Source organism: Leguminivora glycinivorella, chromosome 25, assembly GCF_023078275.1.
Source record: "Leguminivora glycinivorella isolate SPB_JAAS2020 chromosome 25, LegGlyc_1.1, whole genome shotgun sequence".
Taxonomy (NCBI): domain Eukaryota; kingdom Metazoa; phylum Arthropoda; class Insecta; order Lepidoptera; family Tortricidae; genus Leguminivora; species Leguminivora glycinivorella.
In genome coordinates, this window is record NC_062995.1 from 8674935 (window position 1) to 8695638 (window position 20704).

A 20704-nucleotide genomic window follows, 5' to 3' on the forward strand; every position below is an offset into this window, starting at 1 on the left:
CTTATTTGTATTACTACAGTAAAAATATATACGTATAGAAAGTTGAAATTCGTACAGTGGATTTAATTTATTGAAATAATTGGCAGATATAGGCTATGGTGACCTCTCACCATCAAGAGGGACGTATGCTTGTTTACTACGGATGTAATATGAAAATATATGATGACTTATAAGCTAATGAACTAAAATTAGTCCTAATATGATTTATACCTATATCTTAACAGACAGAAACCTATTCTTCTCACGGCTGCACTACAGTGACAATATTTGGTACAAACCGTACAAACAATATGCCAAATTATTGTATGATGTATGAAATCCTGTGAGCCAATTTGTAGATTATAGAGTTACAACTGAAATGCAAACAAGCCATCCATCGAAGGATGTACTTGTCATAATACCACATGCGTGTAGCTATTCAGTATTCATAGAAAAATGGCGGGACGCCCCATATAATATTGTACTTCAGCGCGACAATGAATAATTGCGCCCCCATAGCAATTAGACTAGAGCCTATCTTCTTGTATTACTAGGTCTTAAATCTAGGGCTTAGGTATCCTGGATTATTTTAGGAAAATAATCTTACATCTAGAATATGTTAGCGACCTACTTACTGTCCTAACTAGTAGTTATCCTGCCTATAAATGAAGTACTGTATAACAGGCGCCTACTAAGAATATACATATCAGAGTGTTCATGGACTATATAAGACAGCATCGAAGCTATCCGATCTCCAATGTAAAGCGCAAACGTGATGTAAAGCTTTCAAAATAGCCCTGAAGATGGCAGAACCTGCTATGAAAATGTACTAGACATATAGAGAACTATTTGTTTTAACATGAAATTCTATTGCTATTGTACATAGTTCACACACTTATGTTTCCAATTCCGGTCACTAGGTGGCAAACTCTTCTAAAGTGCTACAGCTCCGCGCTTCCTATTATTTTAGATACATGGGTATTTTCTATATAAGTACCTAGTATTTCCAGTACTTGCCCTGCCTATACAACAGCCATAAAACATACATTAAGACACAGAATAAATAATAGTACTACGCACAGGCGCAAAGGAACGTCAAGATGTGCCAATGCCAACAATTGCTACGTAGCAATGCAAATCAAATGGCCTAATCGGGACGATGTTTAGTTCAACCACTACGATTATGAGCTAACTTCCTAGAAATCGATTTTGTCTAAGTTTACTACGCTACTTTAATTTTATTATTTTATTTTTACAGACACCAGAGGAAGACGAAAATATAATTGATTCTGTACTGATGCATAACTTCGCTCGGAACGCGGCAAGAATTAACAATGGAAGAAAATACTACAGACTTGTTTATTAACGATAAAGTTATTTTAGTTTTTATGAAATAGCGATTGAATAAAAATATTAGGTATATGAGTTTTATTTAGAGATGAAATAAGTCAAGAAATACAGCACACCCACTCGTTTTCACAACAACAAATGTAGCCTGGTAAGGCTAATTCCTATTATTTATTTATAAACCTTGGTATCCAAGATGTGTTCTACAGAGCACATCTTAGATCCCTTGGGCACGGAACCAAATGTAACTAAACCTCCGCTCACCTTAACTTATTTACTTACTTACTTGACTAATCAACAGTATAGTTAACCCCCCTTTAAATATATCCCTTAAATTTGGCCTTGTGATCGTCTAGCGTGAATAAGTAGAACCCTTCGATGTGAACCGAGATAACCTAGATCCTTTAATGAGTATCAGCTGTATTTTTGACTAATTTTTAAAATTTTATTTATTTATATTTTAAAGAAGAATAAAGGTTATTGTAGCATAATAATATAGTGTTATAGAAGAGTATTTTATCAGATTTAGGCCTAGAAAGTTATATGTGAGAAAATTAATGACGTGATGAAGAAATTTTAGAATAAAAGTTAGTGAGTGAAACATTCATGAAATAAATATTAAAAAATATTTTGGTAATCATCCGCTACGCCTTATTAGTGGTCCCGGTTTGGGCAAGGGCTTGCGATTCGGTATGGGACCCCTGACCTGATCAAACCACTTTATCAGGATCCTAAGCAAGTAAGCCTGAAGGGCTATCTATCTACAAACTAACCCCTTTTTTATTTTGTTTCTTTTCCCTAGCTAAACCCCCCGTTCCCCAATACTGCTAATAGACCATAACTTCTCGATCTTTCTAATGTTCTATCGAAACACCGAGCAGTTGCTAACTTTTGTAAAAAAAATAAGTAAGTCAAACTTTTCTAAGCTTTAGACTTTCCATCAGTGGACGGCGCTCGCATGCCACTGGGCCCTATAACAAACCTATGCTTTTTATTCCAAAGAATAGTTTGTTTCTCTAACCAACTTGATAGAATTTACCTTGAAAAACCAGTTAGCAACACTAAGTGTCCCGCAGCCACACCGAAAAATCAGAAATTGCTACCACAATTATTAATTTCACTCAAATAAATTAAGTAATAAGAGATTTTATAAATTACCAGTTCTACCACTTATTTTAAGATAGTAAACACCACATTTAAAGTCCATTTAAACCATATAAATAGTAGTAGTTAAATTATTTCTCCACAATACACGTTGACCAATTATATTCCAAGACCAATCATAAAAGAACTCTACTTTTATAGAAATAGTGTGTGACTCTACCCTATTCCTATCGTTTTCCCTATTCTAGCATATCTGAAACACAGACCATCACTTACCATAGATCTAATGTTCAGAATATGCACAAGTGTATCCCTACCATAAGCTGTACAGTTCAGCCAGCGAAGCTGAGATAGGCAACCTATAGGCTTGAGTTCTGATCCCCCCCTCTGCTCTTGCCCGCAGGCTAGGGTAGCAGAGAGTAGATCGCCCTATCCGTGTATATATCCAGTATTCTAGGACACACCGGTACCAGCCACATGGGAGACCCAGCTGCGACCAAACTTTAATTAGATATGGATCGATCACAACCGAAATCCCCAGCGACCAACGCCAGCATGGACTAGAGCACCGAGTAAATAAATATATATAAATATAGGACCCCAGCCTCAAATACTGCCGACTTCAGTGAGCAAGGATTACTCCTAATGCCTTTCGTCAATCGTGAAAGTCCTCACTTCCATCTAACAGTTGGACTCTTTGAGACCGGTGAGAAAATACGCTTTTGTAAGTATAAAAGCGTCCAAGCCCTCCACTTGGAACAAAAAGACCCCTAAACGCCTCTTATTTGACACCGTAAGGGAAGAAGCGCCTAGCCGGACAACAGTCTGTCACAAACAATGATCTGGCTTATAACTTTCACAAAATAACCCCATAGAAAATTACTAAATTCAATTTTACTGACCAACTAAACAAACGAGTGAAGTTTCCTTTAGGTGCTATAATCTAAGCTTAGTTTTGCAAGAATTACTCCCTACAAAACCAAACACAGACTTATCTCCAAGCACCAGCCATACATCGACCCAGTCTTTGTATTGCTAAACAGTACTCATGAAACAAAGCACAGAAAACTTCACTATACACATTAATTTAAATGTAACACTACACTATAAATAGAACACTAAAATAACCCCACAACTGACAGTAAAGCAATTCCACCACAGGTCTAGGTTCAACTGTACGACGATATTGTCCCCGCACAATCAAACAAAGACACAATTTCAAAGTTTACAATCACTTAGAATAATTTCCAAGTAAAAACAAACAGAGAAATAATAGCAGAACAACTTCACTCACCAGTAACACTCGAAAGCCAGAGACACTGTTAGTCTTGTAGATATTTTAAGAATGACCCGCGTCGGCTCGCTCCGACCCTTTTATAGATTCAAATGGCGACAGAATTTGGCGACAAAAAAGCGACAATTGAGCGACAATTGAGCGACAATTGAGCGACAAAAGAGCGACAAAACGGCTACAAAAGAGCGACAAAACGGCTACAAAAGAGCGACAAGTAACAATGGATAGCCGCTAAATTACATGCATAAGAAAAAGGTCATAACTGTTTTGTTTACTAAGTCGTACGCCTTAGGCATTAATGTCCAAGACAGCTCAGCACGTACGTTTTTGCTTCTCAATAGTAACATCTGCATGACTGCACGTGTTCCAAAGTGATATAGGAATAATTTTATTGATACCTAGTTAGCGACGAAGAGTTATGTATTGCGGTTAGTATAGGTATGCAGATATTTTTTTGTTAGAGGGTTTTAGTTAGTTTTGTAGATCAAATACGCAGTAAAATATCATTTTTGTTTCTAAATGCTACATTAAACACATCCAGAAAGTATACTACTAATCATTATCAACTTTCATGACCTGTGATTGAAATCAAGACATAATATCGGAACGCTACGCAGCTGACAACTGTCAGTGTCAGTATTCCGTCCATGTGAACGTAGTTTGTTGATAAATATGTTTTTCCAACTTGTTTTGCATAGAATAACAGTGAATTTTATGAGTGAAGACGTGACTAAACATGTGATAAAGCTTCAAAGATATTATTTGTCAAAATATCCAATGAAATCCCAAAGGAAATATGCACCAAAAAGTTGGTCAAGGAAAAGTTGATTCGCCGTAAGTTTTATATGTAATAACGAGTCAATTTCCTCGTCATAGACGCTTGTTCTGTTACAATCACTCAATTCGATTTCATATTAATTCCATATTGGCAAGACGTTGAAATTCGTTTTGACAGTTCTTAAAAAGAAGCTGATTTGACTAGGAGGCAAGTAGCCTTTTGCGTCAGTAGAAAAATAGACAAGTGCGAGACGGGGACTTACTAGTTGACTAATCCCTCTCATCATATTTCATTTAGCTTCATACAGGTTTTTACAGTTTTCTGGTTGACATTTAATATTGCATTTATTTTATGGGTCAAATGGTAAGTGAAACTGACATTTATTACTATTATTACTTGTTGACTAAAATACTAAAAAAAATAATTTATTTATTAATTACAATTGACTAAAAAATTTTATTTATTTATTAATTCACTTATTATTTCATTATCTCGTTGTTTGTTGTTATTGTTTTGTTACTTACCTTTTTATTGTTGATTATTTATGAGCCTGTGTGGTGACGGGTCAAGTGCGGATCCAGCTTCGTGCCCAGGGGGGGGTCACGTGGTAAAGGCCCAGGCCCCAGAGGGGGGGTCACGTGGTCTATTTGTATGGCCAACCTAGGCTCCAGGTCATGACCCCCATGACCCCCCCCCTGGATCCGCGCATGTGACGGGTTAAGAATTTCACCACCCCCTTTCTTCCCGTGGGTGTCGTAGAAGGCGACTATGGGATATGGGTTAAATTGTGGCGTAGGCGAGAGGCTGGCAACCTGTCACTGCAATGTCACAGTTTCGTTTTCTTTCAACCCCTTATTTGCCAAGAGTGGCACTGAAGCTTTAGGTTTCATGTGTTCTGCCTACCCCTTTATGGGATACAGGCGTGATTGTATGTATGTATGTATGTATGTATTTATAATATATAATTGTGTTTGCATGGCTTTCGTTTCCATATTGGCAAATAAAGAACTGAATACTGCATACTAGCCGATATGATTCCTTATAAAAACTTCTAATTTCCGATCACAGATTTTTCTCTCCCTGTTTATGTTGTAATAGAAAATTTACTTTTCCAAATTTAATGGTTTTAAGTTAACAGGAAGTACCCTATTAATTTTGATTCCCTTTGAATAGAGACATAAGTTTTTAGCGGTTTTTTTTTCGCGTCGACTTAGTGAGTTTTCACATCATCCGATCCGATATCGAATGTAGAAAGGATTTCAAAGGCAAAAATCGAAGACGGCGGCTTAAATGTATGGGATATCGGTCTAATTGACAGCCAAAGTAAGTACTAAATATCGTACATGTGATATGGCTCCATACAGCATATGTACAGTCAACCAATTGGAACCCTAGGCCACTTTACAACCATGTCAAAATGACAAGCGGTAAGAGATTTTTGTGGCCTAGTGTTCCAATTGATTGTAAGTACAGACAATCATCCTTCTTGCGTTATCCCGGCATTTTGCCAAGGCACAAGGAGCCTGGGGTCCGCTTTGACAACTAATCCCAAGATTTGGCGTAGGCACTAGTTTTTACGAAAGCGACTGCCGTCTGACCTTCAAACCAAAAGGGTAAACTAGACCTTATTGGAATAAGCCCGGTTTCCTCACGATGTTTTCCTTCACCGAAAAGCTACTGGCAAATATCAAATGACATTTCGCACATAAATTCCGAAAAACTCATTGGTGCGAGCCGGGGTTCGAACCCGCGACCTCCGGAACGAAAGTCGCACGTACTTAAAGATAGGCTACCAGCGTTTTTTTAGACAATGAGTAAAGTAAACTCACTACAGACAATACAGTAAAGTAAACTGACCACGTCTGCTCTCAACACGAGATAGGCGAAGAACACCGGATTGTGGATGATATCCGAGCCACGAAGATTCAGCGTATCTGGAAATAAAACAATAAAAAAATCCGTAGACATATACAGGTACTAATACATATCTAACTATTGCTTTATTTACATGAACATATTTACATAATTATATAAGAAACTAAGACTAAACTTAAAACTCTTAAAAGCTAGCTAATGTCTAAAATAGGCCCTTGAGGCATTGTACAAAGGATACTGGCGACATTTCCTCGCTGTATCGCAATGCTGATACGTTGAGCGAGGAAGTCGCCAGCTCTTCGGTCACCAGTTACCTCAACCAGACGCTTCGCGATTTCTGTGAACAGCTTGTTCGCGCTGGGGCCCCATGGACCTAGAGTTTCTACACCAAAGGGTACAAAAAGGTATTCTTTGCCAAGACTTTTGTATTTATTACGTTTCAAAATTTCGGTACTAATACATTAAGTACGATACAAGTGCGGAAAAATTCGAAACGAGTGATGATAAATAAGTGAAGGGAGTGTTTTACGTCGACAAGGGGCATTTTTTTCAAAGTTGTCCACCCCACTTTTTTTATAACATGGGTGATTTTTACGCGATTCATACTCAGAATCGCGAGGTCTTTCTATCCTGATAGGAGGAAAAAATTGTCCCAAGATTTCCATGTACATTTTTCAAACCTTCCATTCCGTTACCGCCATACAAAATGTATAAAAAAATGGTAACGGAATTGGAAAAAGCCTTGGGACACTTTTTTTCTCCTATTAGGATTGAAAAGAGCTCGCGATTCTGAGTGGAAACCAGGTAAAAAATTCCAAATCCAAAAAAAGTGGGGTGGACAACTTTGAAAAAAATGGCCCACATGCACTCTTCGCACGTGTATTGTTCGACGTTTTCAGTATTTGGCCCTTTGAAGTTTCGGCGTCTTATTAGGCACGTAACATAAAGCACCACTTCTTGTAAGTAGGTACGGTACGAAAAAAAAAGGTGCTACCGCACCTTTTTTTTCGTACCGACAGACTATCCTTACGTGCACTGAAGACGTAATTATGACCGTCCCTGCTGTAAACACATTCTGCGGATCGAACAGTGAATACGAGTTAATAAATATTTCGTATTTATTATTATGTTTTATTAACACATACATTACTCAGCTTTGTGAACAGATAACAAACATAACTTTGGTTAATTTATATTCTAAGATGAAAAGCTAAGAATTTTAATAAATTGTGTTTGCAATTTTTCATAGAAAGGTTGTACATTAAAAAACCTAAAGAGGCAGAGTCCTACCACTAAACTAAACGCCACTGTACACACATTACATTTGTTTGCAAAATAATAATAATTTCGTCACTACTTTTAAAAAAGCTTGTATCTTCGTCTGTCAATGAAGAGAAAATTGTAGTAAGTATGTATGGAATGCATATAGACTTACTGCGTTTTAACTTTGAGGATCAGCGTGAGATACGAGATTTTTTAAAAGTAGTGACGATTTGCTAAACTCACAAGCGATGTCGTCTAAAGCGGTGAGCACGAGGGCCGTGGCGCCCCACGCCGTGATCTGTGCCAGCAATTCTGATATCTTCTCGTTCGACGGCTTGCCTGCAAAGAATATGTGAGTGTGTTTAGTAAAACGACCCACTTTGTCGGTTACCATTAAGGCGAGATTTGCTTGTATCTTTATATGAATATAACAGCAATTCCCGTCAACTTTGTACAATGCCACGTCAGCAAATTTTAATTGATCCTATTTTGTTACCAACATTTAGTAATATAATTCGACTTTCGTAAGATATATACAGGATAATTGTTATAATTAAGAAAATATAGATACTAGAGAACCTTAATGACGAAATAAAACTTAATAAAATCTCAATTTATCAACAAAATCTTGGTAACAAAATAGGAATTAATAAAAACAAATTTAACTTTTCCCTTAATTTTTGTACAAACTTTTCGAGAACTGCTGATAAACTGACAAAGCGGCTTTATCGTAATCGACAAAGTAGGACGTTTTCTGTGCACACTCACATACAAGCATTTAGCACACACCAAATATGTATAGGTATAAGAATGTAGGGGGAGATGGGAGGCTTTCAGGGGGCTCCACCTTCCTAGATGACTACCCTAGCCCTAAAGTAAAATATCAAGATAAAGTGCGCGGGTACTTCACAAGAACCGGATGTTGATGTTGGTATTATATTCCTCGAGGTCTGGCTTGTAACATTACGTTCGAAAGAACGAGCCAAATATACAATATAAACGTAAATGTTACGCGACTAAGTCCCATTTTCTTTCTTGTACAGTAACCTACCAGTATACTCGGCCGGCAGAGTCCCAGATTTGTAAGAACCTCTTTTTGACACATGACAGCGTCCACAAAAAGTAAACTCGCGCAACCTAATGAAATTTTAAATAAAATCCTGTAATAATATTTAAAAAAGTCAAGTACTTAAAAACAATATTTCACTTTAAACATAATCTAACACATGTTACATTTTTGCGGATCTTCGTTAGTGAGTATTTTACGATATTAATTTATCACCCAGCACGGGAAGCATGGTCGCGCGATAAATGATAAAACATCTGGCCGTCCCTATCGCACTTACTCATAGTGCAATAGGGACGGCCTGATATTTTATCGTCTATCGCGCGATCATGCTTCCCGTGCTGGATTTACTTATTATGTCATTTATCATTCATTTTTATTTTTAAACTAGTGCTATGGCAGAGTCTGTCATTTCGATTCAAATGACATTTCACTAAGTTGATAGAAATCGTATATTTGTTTAAGCACCTCCTTATACATAGGGCCTAATCGATTCAACCAATTCGAAATTAATCGTTAGCTTTGGCGAACGATACGTCTTAGCCACATCGCATCATACTTCAAAACAAATTTGTCAAAAATGTGAACATACAAATCTGGGACACTAGTCCGGTCCAAATAGCTCTTCTGTCAACGATTGTCGCTAGGCCGACAGGTGTTCTTGCGAGTAACTTACTAGAACAGTTACCTACCAGTGTACTCGACAGGTAAGCCAAACACTTCGTTATTAGGCCGCGCGGGTGCCGGCTCGCCGACGTTAGTTCGCGCTTTATCCACCAGGTTATCTTCTGTTGCTTGCAGAAGGATACCGGATGGGGTAAGCGCGCTCTGAATAAAAATAAATAAACAATAGGGAACTTAACTGTTCTTAAAATAAAATATTTTATACCATGCATGAAATAGCATCAGATAATTATAAGAAAAACATGGACAGAAGTTATTTTTAAATCCAATTTCTATTTAATAAGTCAGGTAGAAATATATAAAGTAACTGAATTGACCGTTACGTCACTCAATTCGATTTCATATTAATTCCATATTAAAAAGTCGTTAAAATTCGTTTTGACAGTTCTTAAAAAGATATTAATTCCATATTAAAAAGTCGTTAAAATTCGTTTTGACAGTTCTTAAAAAGATATTAATTCCATATTAAAAAGTCGTTAAAATTCGTTTTGACAGTTCTTAAAAAGAAGCTGATTTGACTAGGAGGCAAGTAGCCTATTACTCATTGTAATGAGGTTACAGAAGAGCCTTCAAATTAAAACTGAAATAAAGTACACATATGAAAGAAAAAGTGACCAAGGCCTAGTGCTTGAGGCTGGAATCGAACCAGCTTACTCTGCAACCGAAGCAGATGCCTGTATCCTCTCTGTCACAGGTCACAGTTGCTTATAATAATATCTACTACATACACATATACAAGGACTTGTATATCACATAGGGGGCAACCATACCGTTCTACCCGCTACAGGTCCCCCTCTAGGGTAGGACGGTATGGTTGCCCCCTATGCTATGGCACTGGTCCCACCGCGAGCTAGTAAGCTATGAGCTATCGGCTATAAAAACGAACAAAAGATAAGCACTCCCGTGTAAATAAAAGAGACACGGCGATGTTTATAGTTACTCGCCCAGCGGTGAGCTATCAAAATAGCCGTGTCTCTTTTATTTGCACGGGAGTCCTTATCTTTTGATCGTTTTTATAGCCGATAGCTCATAGCTTACTAGCTCGCGGTGGGACCAGTGCCTATGTGAACCAACTCAGGTGGTTTCGACATAGCGCGAGAGATGGCGTGAGGGAGAGTTTCCGATTGAAATGCGTGCGAAATACCTGTAGCGCCAGCCAAGCTGTTCTGGTGTAAGTGGTTGGGTCCACACCCACTATAGCGCCTGAGGTCAGGTTGCTGGCCAGCCACTCTTGGATTGTTAAATCTTGGCCTGTAAAAGGAATCCGAATGTTAGGAAAATGAGCGTGGGTATGCAGAAAAGTACTCTTATCAAGTTTCAAAATAAATGTTACTTTTTTAACCAAAAGGAAATGCTGCCAGTGTCTACGGCACCATGCCTAAGGAGGTTACTTAGTCCTTAATATTTTTAGTTTTAGTATTATTGTTTTTATTTTAAGAGTGTTATTTTTGTCCAATAAATGATACTCTATCTATTGTTCTCTCTGTCTCACCTCGTTTCATAAGCGTCCACTGTGTAGTGTCGACTTGTATTTCGAACTGGGTGAAGTACCTCCCATCGGTCCACACTAGAGCGTGGTCTTTAGTCACTACAGCGGTGCCGGACGAGCCAGTGAGGCCGGAGAGCCATACGCGACGGGCGTCCGTTGCTGATATGTACTCGGACTGGAAATAAAATAAAATAGTTATTTGTTATACAAGGGGGCAAAGTTGTATTTTAACGCCGAGTGTGGAATTGAAAAACGAGCAAGCGAAAGGAGACTATAGTTGACTGACTCGCTTCGCTCGTGGTTCGAGAATAGAATCCTGAACTTACGAGTTTTAACACACGAGAAGAAAAATAAAGTTGCACCAGAGTGTAACACAAAACTTTTCCCCTCACTAAGTATAGCGAGGAAACCACAACGCAAAAAATGCGTTTATCACTGCCTCCAGTGTTCCACAGGTGGTAAATCATCTTTGTTACTAGATTCACCTACTTTTATCAATTTTAAAGCAGTTAATTTGACTTTATACAAGGTCAAATTACCTTACCTACTAATGGATAAAATGCGTTTTTACCCGCTGGTATTAAAGGACAAAACACGTGTTTCCGAGCTAGTGAGGGGAAAAAGTTATTTGTTTTACAGGAGGCAAAGTTGTTGTTTAACCGTACGTGACAATAATAACCTACCCGAGCAAGCGAAAGATTCAAATATTGCAAAGTAGAATCTTAAGCGTTGCGAACGTTTCAACACCCGAAGTTTAAGCAAATTTTGTCCCCGAGTGAAACACAATAAACACCGTACGTGTAAAACCTCAAACTAAATCCATCAATTGAATCAACATTATTTGAAATCAACATTTAAAAACATCAATTCTACCAGCCACGGTAAAAAATCAAGTTAAAATTTGTATGAAATTACTTTGCACTCTTGTGTATAATATGCAATTTTGCTATCCGTTTTCGAATAATTAAGAGAGCCTTTAACAGTTGGTGTGGTGAACTCGTGGCGTTGATGTGTGTTTGTCCACTGTGGTGTGGTTACAACAATAATGACTCGGAACTCGCATTATGAGCGTCGGCAGTAGGCACAATGTAGGCGTGTACGTTATGTTCCTTCATGACCGCCCGAAGAGCAGCGGTTACAACACACAACATACATACAGACACACACACACACACACACAAGACTTGGAACTCACATTATGAGCGTCGGCAGTAGGCACGATGTAGGCGTCTACATTATGTCCCTCCATGACCGCTCTCGCTGCACAGCGGTTACAACACACATACAGACACACACACATACACACAAGACTTGGAACTTACATTGTGAGCGTCGGCAGTAGGCACGATGTAGGCGTCTACATTATGTTCTTCCATGACCGCCCGAAGAGCAGCGATGCGCTCCGCGGCGGTTTTAGCGCTTGTCGTGCGCCCGGATCCATCGTCAACTGAAACATTAACGATGATATTGAACTTAGACAACCAAAATACTTGTTAAATAGCTGTGGTGATAAACTGTTCGACGACTGGTACCCAGCGGGTATAGTGACCCTGCCTGCTAAGCCGCAGTCCTGGGTTACGGGCATTCAAAAATGAAAATGAAATATGTATTTTCAAGTAGGCATATTACAATGCGCATATGAACGTCAAATAGCTACGCCGGCTCTAATCCTACGCGTCAACCTCGAGAAGATTTCAGTCCCCCCTCAGTTATCCACTATCCGTCGACCGGCAAGAAACTCGGCGGGCCACTCCTTTTCAAAACATTACATCTTATAATTAGCATGCATTAAATAACAAGATACAATTTAACATGCAAAAGTATTCATCAAAAAATATTAACAGACTAGGTACTCTATTGGAAATGGCATTTATTTAATGTGATGAGCACGATATTTGTTCCTGAGTCATGGATGTTTTCTATGGTACCCTCAACGCAACCCTTTTTGAGCTTACCGTAATCAACCAAATGAAGATAACTAAGAAAGAAGAACTAAAGCATAAGCAAATAAGGGGTTAACATACTATAAACCGCTTCATCGGGCTCCGCCCATTCGAAGTTGCTGATGGTGCGGCCTGGCCGTAGAATGTGGCCCCACACCGTTTCTGCTGTTATACTAAAAACACAGGTTGTTAACAAACACAATAGATATTATACTTAGTATTTTATGCAACCGGCGTTAAAAGGAGGTCAAAAAAGGCGAGTGGCGTGGGTAATTTGAGGCGAAGCCGAAAATTGTTAATAAAGACGCCACTAGTTTTCTTTTGACTCAGTTAAACACCGTCGCATGTATGTACGATGCCACTATTTTGAGAATCACCCAGGTATTGAAAATGTGAAATTGTTTTATGAAAATGGAGATATTAGTATGGAAAAAAGTAAAAAAGTGCCTACAGGTATCTCGAAAACAACGACAATTTCATTAAGGTCAAATTCGCTTAAAATGATAGATAGCTATGTGATGATGTCCTATCACCCCTTTTCATTTTGGCGTTGGTTTGCTCGCGGTATGTTTATTCAGTTTTCATAAATAAATAAATAAAGAAAATTTATAAAGATTTTCGTAGTAACCATCTTTGCATACTCTTGTATTTTCAATACTTATTGTATTATGTAACCTTAGCCTTTGTAAGACAATAAAACTGTATGTTGATTTTTACGGAGCGACATGTTCACTTCGGTGACAAGCTCTTAAATAAAGATTAAAAAAAAAAAACCTTAGCCTTACCTTAAAAATCAAAAATCAAAAAAAAAGCAGTGTTATGTATTTTTACTGTTCTAAATTTTATGAACCTCCAGGTATTTTTTAGAGTAAGTTCGCATGCGTATATTTATATGCACCCTTTTCATATGTATAAATGACTGTATGAGTTCTAAATAAGATAAAAATAAAAATAAATAAATAAAAGAAATACTTACCAGAACGCCAAAAGCACTGGCCACCTCGCCATCGCACTAAACACTGTATCAATATGTGGTTCGTACCCGTCGGGCACAGAACGCTCCCACTTCTAGAGCTCTCTCACTGTTTAATGAGTTTTTAAATTTTAATCATGATGCTGATATATACTACGACAGAATCGGAGTCTTCGTTGGAAAATTCCTAAACTTTATAAATGTTTTTTTTTGAAAAATTAGAAAATAGTTGATATTAATCGGTATGACATCCACTTAGGTTTAAGTTTGACATCTTCAATTATTTCATTTGTTTGTAATGACCTCTGATATTTTTCTGATGTTTGGTTTGAACCTTAATTGTAATGTACTAGTTATGAGTGTATAAAATGATATTTTGTATCTACCGCATAAGCGCCTTGGCACCCTAGCTGTAAGTTTATGCATGAGTAAATAAATAATTGAGAAATTGAGAAATCAATTAGCCATATCTGCCAATATTGCTGATACACCGGATTATGATAACGGGGTAAATTATTGATTTCTATACTAGCGACGGACTACGGCGTTACTCATTCATCATCATCATATCGGCCGAAAGACGTCCACTGTTGGACATAGGCCTCCCCCAAATATTGCCACAATGACCTGTCCTGCGCCACACATTCAGCGGAGTCCTGCGACCTTCACCATGTCATAATTTTTATTTATTACGATTGTATTTCAAATATTGACATGTAATTTATCTATTACCAATAAAATGATTATGATTATGATTATTATGATTATGTCATCAGTCCACCTTGTGGCACAAACCGAATGGCACAAACGCTCACGAAACGAAACGCTAGTAGATATCTATCTCTATCGCTCTTGCGTATTGGCGCGACAGAGCGAGACTAACTTTCGCGGCGTTTCGTTTTCGTTTCGCGTCGGAGAAATTCGCCTACAGGACGTTAATTAGACGGTCGTAACTTTCGAACTCGAGGATGCGTCTGTCTGGGGTGGTACTTAACTTGCACTCACGGCCTCTAGATCGATTAATCCAGCGATCTGCCAACAGAGGCTAAGAATTCTAATATGAGAAAAAAAAGTCCCAAGGTTTTTTCCCATTCCGTTACCATTTTTTCATATATTTTGTATGGCGGTAACGGAATGGAATGTTTGAAAAATGTATGGAAATCTTGGGACATTATTTTTCTTCTATCAGGATCGAAAGAGCTCGCGATTCTGAGTAAGAATCGCGTAAAACATACCCATGTTACAAAAAAAGTGGGGTGGACAACTTTGGAAAAAATGGCCCAAAAAATAGTTATTTTACTGGTTACATTATTTTGTTAGTGAGCATTATTGATTTTCTCTCAAAGTGAGTGCTTTCAAACAAACCAGAGTGGTTGTTGTGAAACTGATAACTCGAGTGCCGCGTTGTTTTTTAGCTTTTTAAAGCGTCATTGTGTATACTCTTTACTGTGGTTGTGTTGTTATGAAGAAAATCGTAAATTGTGTCCCAAGGGAACCATAGTTGATTGCGTTTCAAGGGAGCAAAATTACATATTTACAGCGAGGGCGTAAATTTAATCCCGCCGGCGTATCATGCTGCCAATTTTATCACTTATCCACGTGGATAAAGCATCCATCACGCTTTAGCAAGTATGTCAGTGTGAGAGTGACAGATGTCTTATCCACGAGTATAAGTGATAAAATTGGCAGCATGATACGCCGGCTGAACGAAAAGGAATCTATTATTAATTTTGAGCGTAGCCAGGTGGAAATAAATGTAACATGGTACAAATCTCGACTGGGGGACAAATGTAACTGGTACATTTTTTCCATGTTTTACAATGTTTGCATTATTAAATAGAGTGTCCACCGGTTATAACATATATGGTAGGCGTGTTCAGTGGATACATGTAGAACTCAACATCATAGTGTAATAATGGAAAAAATGGATTAAGTAGTTAGAATTGCGCCCCAGTCAAGATTTGCCCCGTGTACGTTATATCTTGTAGTTAGTTCCTTATATAATTATGTAAATATGTTCATGTAAATAAAGAATGAATATATCTTTTTACATCACTTAACTATGAGGGAATTATTATGTTCCAAAATATGATTAAACCCAAATGTGTGTAAAAAAGAAAAAAAGCGCACTTTTTTGCTCCCAGCGGAGAAGAAAAGTGCGCTACTTGAATCCCTCGCTATGCTCGGTAGGTTTACTTGAAATTAAAAATATATAAAAGCCCGCTTAATAATATAGTTATTCACGTTATAAACTGAAATAGCGTCATTCACGTCTATATATATTATTATTACGTTTCACGATAACACGAATAAATTTGAATAGTAGGTATTCTAGTAATCTCATTATATTATATAAGATAATTCGTAGGTAGATAAGCTTTTGTATTGTAATCAGTGACACTTATTTATATGATTGTAATCGTAATATCTCTTGTTGAGAAAGGTTATATATACATTTCTCCAAAACTGAAATCAATTTACTGACCCATTAAAACGTGGCTCATTTTCAATGGTCTTTAACCCTAGAAGCTAAATAACCAAACCACAAAATTAAAATTTTGAAAACACCCCCGAAATAGTGGATCTGTTGCGACGGATCGTACAGATATATCGTACCGTGAATGGGGGGCTTCACTTTAGTATCCAAGGAGAATATAATAGATTGAATAGAAAATATTTATTTGGCATACTTATAGATACATAATAAAAACAAGTAATACTTTAACTAGTACACCAAATAGGATGCCACTCAGCGAATACCGTGTCTAATAGACGCGGCACTGGTTTTCAGGGCACCAAGAAAATTAATAACAAGTCTTATAACTAAACAGAACGTAAGAGCACGTATAGTGTGTGTGTTTACTGACAGAGGAGGAACAAGTATAAGGACTATTACTAAGTAGTTTAGTATGGAGAATCGATTATGCATGTTCCGCTTAAACCGTTGAACCATGTAGTTTTCTGAAATAAATGTTCTACAGTGGTGGATCTAATAAGGATATTTAATCTACAATCAATTAACTACGAATTGATAGATAGATAGATAAGTCATTTAATTGGCAGCCTGCAAACACACACAATACAATACACAATTTAAAACACACAAATTAGGCGCAACATAAAAAAGAGACAGAACAGTAAAATATAACTGAGACAGTAAAAAAAAACAAGAATAACAAAAAAGAGAAAATAAAAAGAAAATACAAAGTGTGCGATGCAGCAGGACAAAAGGGTCGCGGCTCAGTGATACGCTTCGCTCTTTCGACCGAAGCACTGATTTTCTGCCGGAACCCACTGACTGACTGCACAAAAAACTCAAAATATCAAAAATAAAACAAAATATTAATAATTGATCAATATTTATTGCATGTTTTAATATTAGTATACATACAGGATAAGTTACAAAAAATATAAACGTTAAAGCGGTAAAAGCTCCTTTTTCATTTTTCCAGGACATCGAAATCTCAGCGTATCTGAAAAAGAAAAAAAAATCAAAATCACATTTAACTCAGGCGCTAGCATAGAGGAATAAGTAAGGGAAGAGATGTAACTTCATACATCAGTAAATGTGGGTTATTTGTATAGGCATAGTTAAGTGACATCTAGCGACTCAGTTAAAAGATATTGCGAAAAACTCTTTAAAATCGAGGTTCCGCTCTCGACTGTTTCCTCCTTCAAAACTTAATCAATCGTAACGAAATTTGAGAATCAAGAATAACAATGAAATAACCTGTGTTGTCAAAGCGGACCCCAGGCTCCCATTGAGCCGCGGCAAATGCCGGTATAACGCAAGGAGGAAAAAAAAACCTGTGTCGGACCGTTTAGTTTTTCTGGATAATTGTTACCAATTTTGAATACCACACCTTACCTTTTTTTGCGCCAATCAATAAGGCCGTTTTAGGAAATGTTTGATGGGCTCTAGCGTCTTCTGTATCGTCTTAAGCACCTCAGCTACAGTGTGGGACTCACAATCAGTACTGTAAGTAGTATAAGGGCCATTTTTTTTCCAAGTTGTCCAACCCACTTTTTTTGTAACAGGTGGTGTAATAATTTTTAAGAAAAAAAAAACCGCCTTCCTTTGGGGTTCTGGTGATAAATACTTTCAAATGTTGGATTATGTTATCAATTCGTCTGTATATTTTTTAATGATTGTTATTCGATATCTCCGTCATTTCTGAACCAATTTTGAAATCTGGATGATTCTGAAGTACTTACAGATGAGAATGATTATCAGAACGGAACTCTAACCAGGGGCGGCTCACTCTTCATCAGCAGTTCCACTGCACCAAATGTCACTGTTCTGGACGTAAGTGCATGCTGTTCTTATAAAAATACCAAAGTCACTATAAGTGTGCCGTTCAGATTTGAGGAGTTCCGTTCTGACCATCATCAGCAGTTCCACTGCACCAAATGTCACTGTTCTGGACGTAAGTGCATGCTGTTCTTATAAAAATACCAAAGTCACTATAAGTGTGCCGTTCAGATTTGAGGAGTTCCATTCTGACCATCATCAGGAGTTCCACTGCACCAAATGTCACTGTTCCGTACGTAAATGCATGCTGTTCCTTTACAAACACAAAAATCACCATATGTATGTCAGATTTGAGGAGTTCCCTCGATTTCTCCAGGATCCCATCATCAGAACTGGGTTCTGAGAAAAATGGGACCAATCTGCATATACATTCAATCAAAAAAAAAATTTTCAAAATCGGTCCAGTAACGACGGAGATATCGAGGAACAAACATTAAAAAAAAAAAAATACAGACGAATTGAAAACCCCTTCCTTTGAGATTTGGAAGGTGGTTAAAAATGGACCATGAAACCATCTACTTACCTAGCCCTTAATTATGGGGGCGCATTCAGCCGCCAACCAAGCCGCGTCTTCTGTGAGGCCGCGGGCCTCTAATATGGGGCCGAGTGTGTCAACCACACGCTTATGATACGCGTTCAAGTATGCCAGCTGCAATGAACAGACAATATTACACCCACTTCGAAAAATAATAGGTTACATAAGTAAGTAAGTAAGTAAATAAGTAAGTTAGTTGTAGGAGGTAGGGCATAGCGAATGATATTCCGCTTTGTGTGGTAGGGCACAGCACAGCGGATATCGTCTCGCTCGAATCTAGAGCAGAGCCCAACTGGGGTAGTACCTCCGCCTTACAGAAGACCGCAGCCAAATAGCACTAGACCCTACTCATAGTGTTGTGTTCCTGCCGGTGAGTAAGGCTGCCAGAGCTCAACGAGGGTGCGGGGTGCTGATGACGGGAGGACTTACGGAACTAACTTGTTCCGTCTATTGTCCTTTGAGTCGTCGGCAACCCGAACCCTCCTTAGAACTTGTACACTCCTTTTTGCTGTGTACTTAACACAGCAAAAGGGAATGTACAAGTTTCTAATGGGGTGGCAACGCGCATGTGACACTGTTTGAGTTGCAGGCGTCCATAGGTTACGGTGACCGCTTTACATCAGGCGGGCCGTATGCTTGTTTGCCACCGACGTAGTATAAAAATAAAAAAAGTTACATACCTAGCCAGTAAAGTCAAAAATGTCTCAAATCATGAGAAAACATGTAATAGGCTAGTTTCCTACTAGTCAAATCAGCTTCTTTTTATGAACTGTCAAAACGATTTGCTAATATGAAATAACTATGAAATACTGAGGAGTGACGTCACGGTCAATTCATTTAGTTTATAAATCTTTCTCTTTGACTTATTAAATAGAAATTATTTTTAAACATAACTACTGTCCATATTTTTCTTCTATTTCGTGCACTTCATTATAGTATTTTATACAACAGGCGTTTGAAGGAGGTCAATAAAGACGAGTGGCGTGGGTAACAATTTGAGGCGAAGCCGAAAATTGTTATTAAGACGCCACGAGCAAAGCGCTTCGTGCAAATTCGCGGAATATCTACCAAGTAAGGATGGAAACCGGTCGTGCGTCTAAGAGTCCGATGGTAAATGGGGAGGGTTGGACGATGGGGATGATTTTATAAAAATACTAGCGACCCGCCCCGGCTTCGCACGGGTACTATACCTACATATAAACCTTCCTCTAGAATCACTCTATCTATTAAAAAAAACCGCATCAAAATCCGTTACGTAGTTTTAAAGATTTAAGCATACATAGGGACAGAGAAAGCGACTTTGTTTTATACTATGTAGTGAAGTGTTACCTCGAAATCGTCGAGCAGGCTAGCGTCAATGCAGGCACGGTGGTGAGGCACCAAAGTCAGCGTGTCGAAGCCCAAGACACCGCGACCGTCATAGTCTCCCACCAGATGTTGAGCCTGATATGAAGACAAATAATATTCCAAATAAAACAGTTAGTAGTACTAGTGGAAAACTGCGCAAAAAGGTCAAAATATTTAATGATATTGAGATTTATATTATCTTTTTCTTCTGTGAAAATTTGATATGTTTTTCTGAAGAAGAACGACGTATTATTAAACAACAATATAATTTATTGAAATTAATTTCCATAGAATACTTTTGCATGTTAAATTTTATCTTGTTATTTAATGCATGTTAATTATAAGATGTAATGTTTTGAAAAGAAGTGGCCCGCCGAGTTTCTTGCCGGTCCCATATTGGATACCCCCCCTCCAACTGAGGGGGGACTGAAATCTTCTCGAGGCTGAGGCGTAGGGTTAGAGGCGGCGTAGCTTTATTTGACGTTCATATGCGCATTGTAATATGCCTACTTGAAAAATAAATATTTCATTTTCCAATACAAAATAGTATAAAGTTGATTATATAAGTAAGTAGCTTTTGCCCGCGGTTTCGCTCGCGTTATTTGATTATTAAAATTTGAAACCTAATGCGGGGGATGAAGATGTTGATTTAAAAAGCAGTAATTTTGCTCAACGGTTTCATAGACTTAGGCCCCATTTAGACGGTACGAGAACT

At 38.0% G+C, this 20704-nt stretch overlaps 2 protein-coding genes across 2 annotated transcripts in view; both read right to left on the reverse strand.

The window, feature by feature from the left end:
* LOC125239303 (xaa-Pro aminopeptidase ApepP-like) overlaps positions 1-14197 on the reverse strand; it is a 68927-nt gene extending 54730 nt beyond the window's left edge. Inside the window, exons 1-8 of the mRNA XM_048146846.1 lie at positions 13799-14197; positions 12904-12995; positions 12202-12326; positions 10883-11054; positions 10535-10641; positions 9399-9534; positions 7884-7979; positions 6360-6436 (exon numbers count right to left, since the gene is read on the reverse strand). Of these exons, the coding sequence (XP_048002803.1) occupies positions 6360-6436; positions 7884-7979; positions 9399-9534; positions 10535-10641; positions 10883-11054; positions 12202-12326; positions 12904-12995; positions 13799-13830 (837 nt within the window). The 5' untranslated portion in view covers positions 13831-14197. The remainder of the gene's footprint in view (positions 1-6359; positions 6437-7883; positions 7980-9398; positions 9535-10534; positions 10642-10882; positions 11055-12201; positions 12327-12903; positions 12996-13798) is intronic.
* Positions 14198-17137: 2940 nt separating this feature from the next.
* Positions 17138-20704, reverse strand: part of LOC125239307 (xaa-Pro aminopeptidase ApepP) — a 58720-nt gene continuing 55153 nt past the window's right edge. The window contains exons 19-21 of the mRNA XM_048146850.1: positions 19972-20085; positions 18637-18756; positions 17138-17268 (exon numbers count right to left, since the gene is read on the reverse strand). Of these exons, the coding sequence (XP_048002807.1) occupies positions 17260-17268; positions 18637-18756; positions 19972-20085 (243 nt within the window). The 3' untranslated portion in view covers positions 17138-17259. The remainder of the gene's footprint in view (positions 17269-18636; positions 18757-19971; positions 20086-20704) is intronic.